At 48.5% G+C, this 9520-nt stretch overlaps 1 protein-coding gene across 1 annotated transcript in view; it reads left to right on the top strand.

The window, feature by feature from the left end:
• The first annotated feature begins 238 nt into the window (after window positions 1-238).
• The window catches only part of LOC149439145 (pyruvate dehydrogenase (acetyl-transferring) kinase isozyme 2, mitochondrial-like), a 57855-nt gene continuing 48573 nt past the window's right edge, over window positions 239-9520 (top strand). Inside the window, exons 1-2 of the mRNA XM_089659403.1 lie at window positions 239-433; window positions 3336-3481. Coding sequence (XP_089515529.1) covers window positions 3364-3481 — 118 coding nt within the window. The 5' untranslated portion in view covers window positions 239-433; window positions 3336-3363. The remainder of the gene's footprint in view (window positions 434-3335; window positions 3482-9520) is intronic.

Below are 9520 nucleotides of genomic sequence, written 5' to 3'. Positions count from 1 at the left end.
CCCGCCTTCTCCTTTCCCACCAGCCAATCAGCGTACCGCCGCTGACACTGCGCCCGGCAACATCTTCCCGCAGCCCGCCCCCCTCCAGGCGACCCCCACACACAGCCCGTACTTGTTTGTTCAGTCCGCAGATGGTTCATCTCCCGGCTTCTTCCTGATTGGCCTGCAAATGGGCTGGGCGGGGCCCGGAGCTACAGCCACACCTCTTGGAAGTAGATAATAAGAGTGAGTAGTGTGAGAGGGAGAGTGAACAGAGGGAGCTGAGCTACAGAGGTTGCATTGTGTGCAACTGCTAGGAAGGGGGACCGAGGAGCTGACATCCGGGGGAGAGGTGACACCATACACAGGGAGCACCGCGCTGTCCTGTCCTGCACGGGGGATTCTGCTCTGACTTCAAGAAAGTGGACACTGCTGACCTTCCACTGTGCCAGAGGTAACCTGTGTGTGTGGGTGCAGGGGGCTCAGTGTTTACCAGTGCAGGGGGGGACCTCAGTGTTACCAGTGCAGGGGGGACCCTCTGTGTCACCGGTGCAAGGGGGGGGGGACCTCTGTGTCACCGGTGCAAGGGGGGACCTCAGTGTCACCATTGAAGTTGGGGGACCCTCAGTGCCATCAGTGCAGGGGGGGGACCCTCAGTGCCATCAGTGCAGGGGGGGACGGACCCTCAGTGCCATCAGTGCAGGGGACGGGCGGACCCTCAGTGCCATCAGTGCAGGGGACGGACGGACCCTCAGTGCCATCAGTGCAGGGGACGGACGGACCCTCAGTGCCATCAGTGCAGGGGACGGACGGACCCTCAGTGCCATCAGTGCAGGGGACGGACGGACCCTCAGTGCCATCAGTGCAGGGGACGGACGGACCCTCAGTGCCATCAGTGCAGGGGACGGACGGACCCTCAGTGCCATCAGTGCAGGGGACGGACGGACCCTCAGTGCCATCAGTGCAGGGGACGGACGGACCCTCAGTGCCATCAGTGCAGGGGACGGACGGACCCTCAGTGCCATCAGTGCAGGGGACGGACGGACCCTCAGTGCCATCAGTGCAGGGGACGGACGGACCCTCAGTGCCATCAGTGCAGGGGACGGACGGACCCTCAGTGCCATCAGTGCAGGGGACGGACGGACCCTCAGTGCCATCAGTGCAGGGGACGGACGGACCCTCAGTGCCATCAGTGCAGGGGACGGACGGACCCTCAGTGCCATCAGTGCAGGGGACGGACGGACCCTCAGTGCCATCAGTGCAGGGGACGGACGGACCCTCAGTGCCATCAGTGCAGGGGACGGACGGACCCTCAGTGCCATCAGTGCAGGGGACGGACGGACCCTCAGTGCCATCAGTGCAGGGGACGGACGGACCCTCAGTGCCATCAGTGCAGGGGACGGACGGACCCTCAGTGTCACCAGTGCATTGGCGGGGAAACCTCAGTGTTACCAGTGAAGTGGGGGGGGACCTCATTGCCACCAATGAAGTGGGGGACCCTCAGTGTCACCAGTGCAGGGGGGAACCTCCAAACCTCAGTGTTACCAATGAAGTGGGGGGGACCTCAGTGTTACCAATGAAGTGGGGGGGACCTCAGTGCCATCAGTGCAGGGAAGTGGGGGGGTTCTCAGTGTCACCAGTGCAGAGGGGGACCTCAGTGTCACCAATGAAGTGGAGTGGACCTCAGTGTCATCAGTGCAGGGGGATGGGGGGGACCTCAGTGTCACCAGTGCAAGGGAGGCTTAAGTGGCACCAGTGCAGGAGGGGGACAACCTCAGTGTTACCAGTGCAGGGGGGCTCAGTGTCACTGTTGCAGAAAAGGGACAACTTCAGTGTTACCCATGAAGTGGGGGTCCTAAGCATCACTGGTGCAGGGGAGGGGGTGGGATTTCAGTGTCACCGGTGCATGGAGGTGGGAGGTTGTCTTTGGGGAGCAGTGTACCCCCAATAAGCATGCAAAAGTGGAGTGACGTGATGGGTCAGCAAAAGATGGGGTGTGGGGGCCACAGCATATTATACACTCGAGTGTTCTAGGGATAGACATTTTGGTGCACAACCTTGATTTACAACTAGGCAAAACCATCCCACCATGGTGTGACTATGACCCCCCCCCCATATTATACAGATGGGGGGGGTCACTGAGAAGAATAATTATATAGCGGGTTACAGGTTGAGATACTAAAATACCCCAATATACAGGAGGACGGGGCTCCTGGGAATAGTCCTTATGTGGGGGATTGCAGATACTGGTACTGAAATACCCCAATATACAGTGTGTGTGTGGGGGGGCTGAGAATGATTAGGATGAAAGCAATGAAGGTGGTAGGGGGGGGGTGGAGGTATATTCAGAATAGTTATTATATATATAATGTCTAAAATCAAGGCACTGAAATACCCCAGTATACAGGTGGAGCGGGGGAGGGGTCCTGGAATAGGATTATTATCTAGAGGGTTGAAAATCGGGGAGGGGGGGGGGGTCACTGAGAATACGTATGAATGACGTGTATCAGATATAAATGCCCCTGGGTGCAATAGGCTGTAGACCTTTGCATATTACTGGGGGCTTCTGGGTGAAAAAAAAACGGCCTTGTTCTGCAAGAGGGACCCCTGAGAGCAAAATAAACTTCAGATATTGGGGTACACAGAATCCATGCTTGGATGAGGGGGGAATCTTTGGAGGTAAAAAAAATGCATTGACCCCTGGTGGTAAGATGTCCTCATTATGAGGGGGGGGCATGCAAAAACAACTCTAGATCCAGAACCCCCCCCTTGCCAATCTGCAGCCTGCTGCTCACACTGACATCCATGTGTGAAACTTTTCACCCATGAAGATCAGCTCCCCCCCTCCCATTGGTTGGCTGATGCGTCTGGTATCTCCCAGAAAGAAATTAGTTATTAGCGCACTTTGCCCCTTCCCCATCACTCATTAGGGGGGGGGGGGCTGTGGTGTATTGCGTCTCTTTATCAATCACATGGTCCGTATTCTGCCTCGGCCTATCAATCATTGGCTTTGCTCTGTACGGAGCGCAGCTTTGACATTGAACTTTACGCCTCATTCATTTTATGTGCGTGTCCCAATCACTTCCTAATTACCGTGACATTGTCTCAGCGCCGTGTCGCAATGCTGAGTGCGCTCCATCAGGGTCACCGATCAGGAGACATAGAAGGTGCCAAGGGTCCCGGTGATGTGCCGAATACATGGAACCCACAGCAGAGAGGTTCGGCTCTGATCAGTCGGAGTGCTGAACTCTGATTGGCTGCTATAGATCGCTGCATATTGCGTGTTCAATAATTTGGAGTGCGTTCTCGCTCAGTAATGTATCTTCTAATTATATAAACATTCTTTATTCCTCTAGGTGAAATAAACCGCAGTGGTGTCGCACCATGAAGTTCGCCAGGTTCCTGCTGAAAAACGCAGCGCTGGCCAATGCGCCCAAACAGATCGAGAGGTTCAGCCGCTTCTCGCCATCTCCTCTTTCCATGAAGCAGTTCCTTGACTTCGGTAAGCGCCATCACTTTCCTTTGTAACCATTTCCCGACCGGCCATGGTATATAAATGGCCGGACGGTAGCACTGCAGGGTCTGGTGGCTGTTTATAAACCGCTTCCCCGCACCCTGCTTGTGCGCGCTCCCCGGGAGAGCGCAGCACCTCGATCGGGTGCCCGCGGACACAGTGAAACACCGATCATCAGACGGGACCTCTGTATGAGGTCCCGATCATGTGATCACTGACTGGCCAATCAGTGATCACATGCAAAGTAGTAAGCAAGATGTCACTTCTGACAACATTGTTTACTACGTGTGAAATCTGTGAATGATCACAGAGATCACATGGTACAAGGCTATTCACAACAGCCTTGTACCATGTGACAAGCTGTGACCAATCACAGCTCACTCAGTACTTCTCAATGACTGCAAGAATGCAGACAGAGAGAAAGTGAAATGATTGCTTTTACATCCTATATGGGTGTAAAAGCAATCAGTGTAAAAAAAAAAAAGATCACCCCCCCAAAAGTAGTGGAAGGGTGACAGCATGTAAAAATAAAATAATATACAAAAAAAAAATAAAAATGTAAAAAAAAGTTTAAAAATTATAATTTTTGGTTATAAACTAATTTGGCTTTTTTTTTTTTTTTTTTTTTTTACTAAAAAGATAACGGAATAAATTTTGGCCAAGATTTATGATGAAATATAATTTATTTGCAAAAACACTTTTTTTCAAAATTTTTGGACATTTTCATTTACATAGCAAAAAAAATAAAAATCCCAGCGGTGTATAAATACCACCAAAATAAAGCTTTATCTGTCTCAAAAAAATGGTAACATATTCATATGGGTACAGTGTTGCATGACCGCGCAATTGTCATTCAAAGTGTGATAGCGCTGAAAGCTGAAAATTGCCCTGGTCAGGAAGGGGGTGAAAGTGTCCGGACAGGAAGTGGTTAACACATACCAGGCATTCTGGCTTCTAACTGGTTTCAGTTTTCTGGTTGGTTTCATTTCTAAAGCCTGGTTCAGATTTGTTCATGCGCCTTTCCACGTGCGCATCACGGATAGAGCAGTCCATTCATTTCAGAAATGTCGGGGAAGATGTCCCCAATCATATCTACACATACAGGCGTACCTCGGTTTACGAATTTAATGCGTTCTGCGGGACTTTTCGTATTGCGAACAACTCGTAAACTGAAACTCGGTTTCCCATAGGAATGCATTGAAAACCAATTCTTTCCGGAGGTCAGAGAAAAGTAAAAAAAGAATTTTATCTGTTCAAAATTCTTATAAAAAGTGCACTTTAAAGGCATAAATACTGTACAGGGACATGATTAAAAATTAATTTGTAAATGCATTGAAAACCAATTAATCTGTTCGTATTGCAAATAAAATTTGTAAACCGAGGCGTTCTTTTCAATGGATTTTCATTCGTAAAACAAAAATTATGTTAACCGAGGCGTTCGTAAACCGAAGTATGCCTGTATATATATATTATATTTTTACATTTTTTTTTCAATTGCACCGCACAGAACCACGGCATGGGTGCTGATGCGTGGGGGTGCTATTAAGAATTAATGGCACCCCCATACGTCTCCTAAAGTGCAGCATCATTTTTTTTGCCGGGGCGGAATGTGAATTTAGACAATATTTTCTTATACTGGAGTTCAGCTTTAAAGTGTTACTAAACCCACAACCGTAACATCAGTCTGTATATGCAGTAAAGCATGCTTGTTATACTCACTGTGGAACCTAAGGGGTTAATCCTCTGCATTGTGTAAAAAGGCTTTTTGATCCTGTCTTCTCTGATCCTCCCCTTTTACTGTCCCCAATCCATCTGCTGGTAGAACAGAGCCTTGGGGGCAAGCGGCACATGCTCAGTTTGACGTCTATTGCTAGATAGTAGTTTTTTTTTTTTTTTTTTTTCTTTTGGGAGTGCATGTAATCAGCACTGTCCAGACAGAGGGTCAGGGGTCATGCAGCCTCATAGGACAATCAGGGGAGAATGAAAACTCCTCCTACAAGCTTTAACCAGTGCTCTGCTGGACACTGAATTAAGTCAAAAGACTGCCTTAACTGCTGATGAGAAAAGCTATTTAGCAATTTATATTTACTGAAATAATTGCATTTCCATGTTGTGTGTACTGTGGGAGACCATATATAGTGAATGCGGGGTCCGGGGAGAGCGGATATAGTGAATGCGGGGTCCAGGGAGAGCGGATATAGTGAATGCGGGGTCCGGGGAGAGCGGATATAGTGAATGCGGGGTCCGGGGAGAGCGGATATAGTGAATGCGGGGTCCGGGGAGAGCGGATATAGTGAATGCGGGGTCCGGGGAGAGCGGATATAGTGAATGCGGGGTCCGGGGAGAGCGGATATAGTGAATGCGGGGTCCGGGGAGAGCGGATATAGTGAATGCGGGGTCCGGGGAGAGCGGATATAGTGAATGCGGGGTCCAGGTTTTAGTAACACTTTAAGGCACTTCTATGCAGTGCTCCAGGAGATTACTTTTGAGGTTATTCAGCATTCAGACACTTGACTGATGGACAGAATGTGAATGCCACACTATTACTACTGTATACTCCTGTTACTGTTGCAGTACACCCCGTGTATTTTATATATGACGCCTCGCCTGTCATTGGGATGAGTTGAAGCTGCAACAATGATGATTATTCTGTTTATTTCTCAGTCCAGCCTTTTTCCATCTCGGCAACAAATTTATTGTGATCTGATTTGTAAGCTGGTGCTTGTGAAACATTAAATTGCCATGACGATGATTCATAGTTTTTATTGCTCATGTCAGACAAGCATGAATGATATAGATGAGACAAGCACATTATAAAGAAGTATATAGGGTTGTATAACACATATATACAAATCACTGCAAAGTACAACAGGGGGAGGGAGGTGTTACCAGTGGAAGTTCCACATGGTGAGACCACATAGACTTAAAGCGGAGTTCCACCGAAAAAAAAAAAAAAAATAAGTCAGCAGCTATAAAAACTAGCTGCCAACTTTTGAAATACAGACACTTACCTGTCCCTCGGTCCAGCGGTGTCCTCACCATGGCTAGTTTCACCGGCCGTCTTCTCTCCCTGCTGCCGCCATCTTCAGTGTGGGCACCCGGCTGTGACAGCTTGCAGCTTCACAGCCGGGTGCCCACTGCGCATGTGCATGAAGCGCTGCACTTGGTGAATGGCCCTGTAGTCCCAGAGGTCTACGTGGGTGAGGGGGGGACAACAACTTCCGCTTCCAATCACCTAGGTGATTGCAGTGGAAGTGGGTACCTGTCAAATTCAGGTACCCGTTTCCCAAAGGTGCCAGTCCTTGATGGGGAGTGGGGGACAAAGGCTTAAAGCAGAACTTCCCCTTTTGGGTGGAGCTCTACTTTAACTTGTCTAGAACTGCAAGTCCCAGCAACTTGTTTAATGAGGGGAGGGTCGTACATGGCTGAGAGACCCCTGAAGGACAGTTTGGGGAAAAACATTATAAAGCAGAGGTTGGCAACCTTGGCACCCCAGCTTTGCTGGAACTACAAATCCCATCATCCCTCTTCTCTTGGGAGTCATTCCTGTGTCTGCCAGTCTTGCAGTGCCTCTTGAGACTGGAGTGCCGAGGTTGCCTACCCCTGTCCTAAAGCATAAAATTGGTCAAATAAATGAGAATTAATACACAAGGACCCATTTGCGTATCTGCGTTGGGTTACCTGCAACATGCATTGTGGTGCTGTTCTTTTTGAATATGTGGTAGTGTATTGCAAAAAGGCCTATAGTGTACCCCCATGCGAGAGCTTTGTGTGCCTGCATAGGGATGCACATGTGTCCCATATATCCCCATGTAGCCAGTCCCATTAATTTCAGTTGGGATTATTTATTTATTTCAGGTACTTCTTTATTTATCTCAGGTATAGCGCCATCAATTTACGCAGCACTTTACATATATATTGTACATTCACATCGGTCCCTAACCCTGAAGGGGTGTACAATCTAAGGCCCCTAACTCACATTCATACACATACTAGGGACAATTTAGACAGGAGCCAATGAACCTACTAGCACGTCTTTGGAGTGTAGGAGGAAACCGGAGTACCCAGAGGAAACCCACACAGGCACAAGGAGAACATACAAACTCCAGGCAGGTGGTGTCGTAGTTTGGGATGCAACTGCTGCATGAACAGTCGCTGCACCTAATTTGTTAGCTGTGTGCATGGCTCCAAAAGCACACGCTATAGTATGCCCATGTGCATGAGGCCACGTGGTGTATGTCTAGATTGCAGTGTGTTGGCAGCCTGCTCTTTTCAATAGGCTTCTGAACCACAATGCACAGCAAAAGTGTAAATTGGCCTTTGATGTAAAAAGTGCTTTTGATCAGCAGAAACTTTTTTTTTTTTTTTTTTTCAGTAATAATTTTTGTGTTTTGAGGGTTGGAGGGTTCCAGAAGGAAACTCTTCTCTTTTTGTTCTTTGGAACTTTCTCTACCAGCAGCTCGGCCTATAATCGAGGTCTATCCCTTGACTCCTGACATGATTTCACATTGACCTCAAATAAGCCCTACAAAGGAAACCCTTCTCATCTCTGGCTTAGTGACCTTTAGCCAACAAAGTCGGAAGATTCAGAACGGCGCTGTAGGTTTGTGGTTTGCACTTCTGCCTTGTGGTATTGGGTTCCCAAGTCAAAACTGGTCAGGACAATATCTGCATGGAGTTTGCTTGTTCTCCCTGGGCTTGTGTTTTTCTCCTGCACTCCAAAGACGTGCTAGTAGGTTAATTGGCTTGTGTCCAAAGTGGCCCTGTTGTGTATCATTCAAAACTACTTGAATTCGTTGTTTAGGTGTGTCCTCATACTACATAGTTTTGGTAACCTTAAGGGCTCGTTTGCACTTGTTTTGATCTCTGAAGAGCGATCTGCATTCAGATTGCTCTTCAGAAAGCATTTGACAAGTGGTGAGAAGGCATATGCAGGATACAGAATGGAGAGGAGCTTACAGTCATTAAAATAGGGCAGCACAGTGGCTAAATGGTTAGCACTTCCGCCTGGCAGTACTAGGGACGTTGGTTCAAATCTCAACTACGGCACCACCTGCCTGGAGTTTGCATGTTCTCCCTATGCCTGCGTGGGTTTCCTCTGGGTACTCCGGTTTCCTCCCACACTCCTAAGACATGCTGGTAGGTTAATTGGATCCTGTCTAAATTGGCCCTAGTATGTGTATGTATGAATGTGAGTTAGGAACCTTAGATTGTACGCCCCTTGAGGGTTAGGGATGTGTGTGTGTGTGTATGTAGATAAAGTGCTGCGTAATAAATAAATAAAATAAAATTATATCGCGTCCTTACCGCCTGCTTGAACCCAGCACTACCGCGTTGAAACCGCATGCTTTGCATGCACTCGCAGGGAGCTTGCAGAACCGCTCCATTCACTTGAATGGGTCATGCTCAGCAGGTGCCACGCCGGCTGAAAGCTTCAGGGGGATATAACTCCTGCCGTGGCCGCGACGTGTAAACCCTTGGCTGCTGCCTCTGCCGCTAAAGGGAGAGCATTTCGGAGGGCGATTAAAAATGCTGAGATTTGCCGCCTCTCTACCTCTAGTGTGGATCAGCTCTAAGCCCTGGTTCACACCAAATGCGGCTTTGAAATTGCGCTACTTTGATTTCAAAGCCGCCGATCAGTGCGATTTTGTGTGCAGCTTGCCGGCATCTCTGTGACTTCATGCACAGATATCAATGTAAGTCGTGAATGAAATGACCAAAAATACTACAGGAACCTTTTCAAAAGTCAGTCGCCCTGATTTTGAACGGTTCTATAGGCACAAAAAAGGGGTAATTTGTTATGCAATTATTATATTGTCAAATCGCATGAAAAATCACATTGGGGGCTAAAGAAGATGTTAAGGAGATTGTACAATCAGATTGTGTCGCATGTGGCCAGCTTAACTCCTGCGTGTTACTTGCAACCCTTTGGCTGCAGGGGCATTACAGATATCGGCATGCCCTCACAGCAAGAGGTGTGCTGTACCTTATAGTCCCTCGAAAACCGCAGCTCTTCTGATCTTCCTA

The sequence above is a fragment of the Staurois parvus genome, unplaced genomic scaffold (assembly GCF_062004578.1).
Source record: "Staurois parvus isolate SC_StPar_1 unplaced genomic scaffold, SC_StPar_1.0 ptg001152l, whole genome shotgun sequence".
In the NCBI taxonomy this organism is placed as follows: domain Eukaryota; kingdom Metazoa; phylum Chordata; class Amphibia; order Anura; family Ranidae; genus Staurois; species Staurois parvus.
This window is presented reverse-complemented; position numbering and strand designations above follow the sequence as displayed.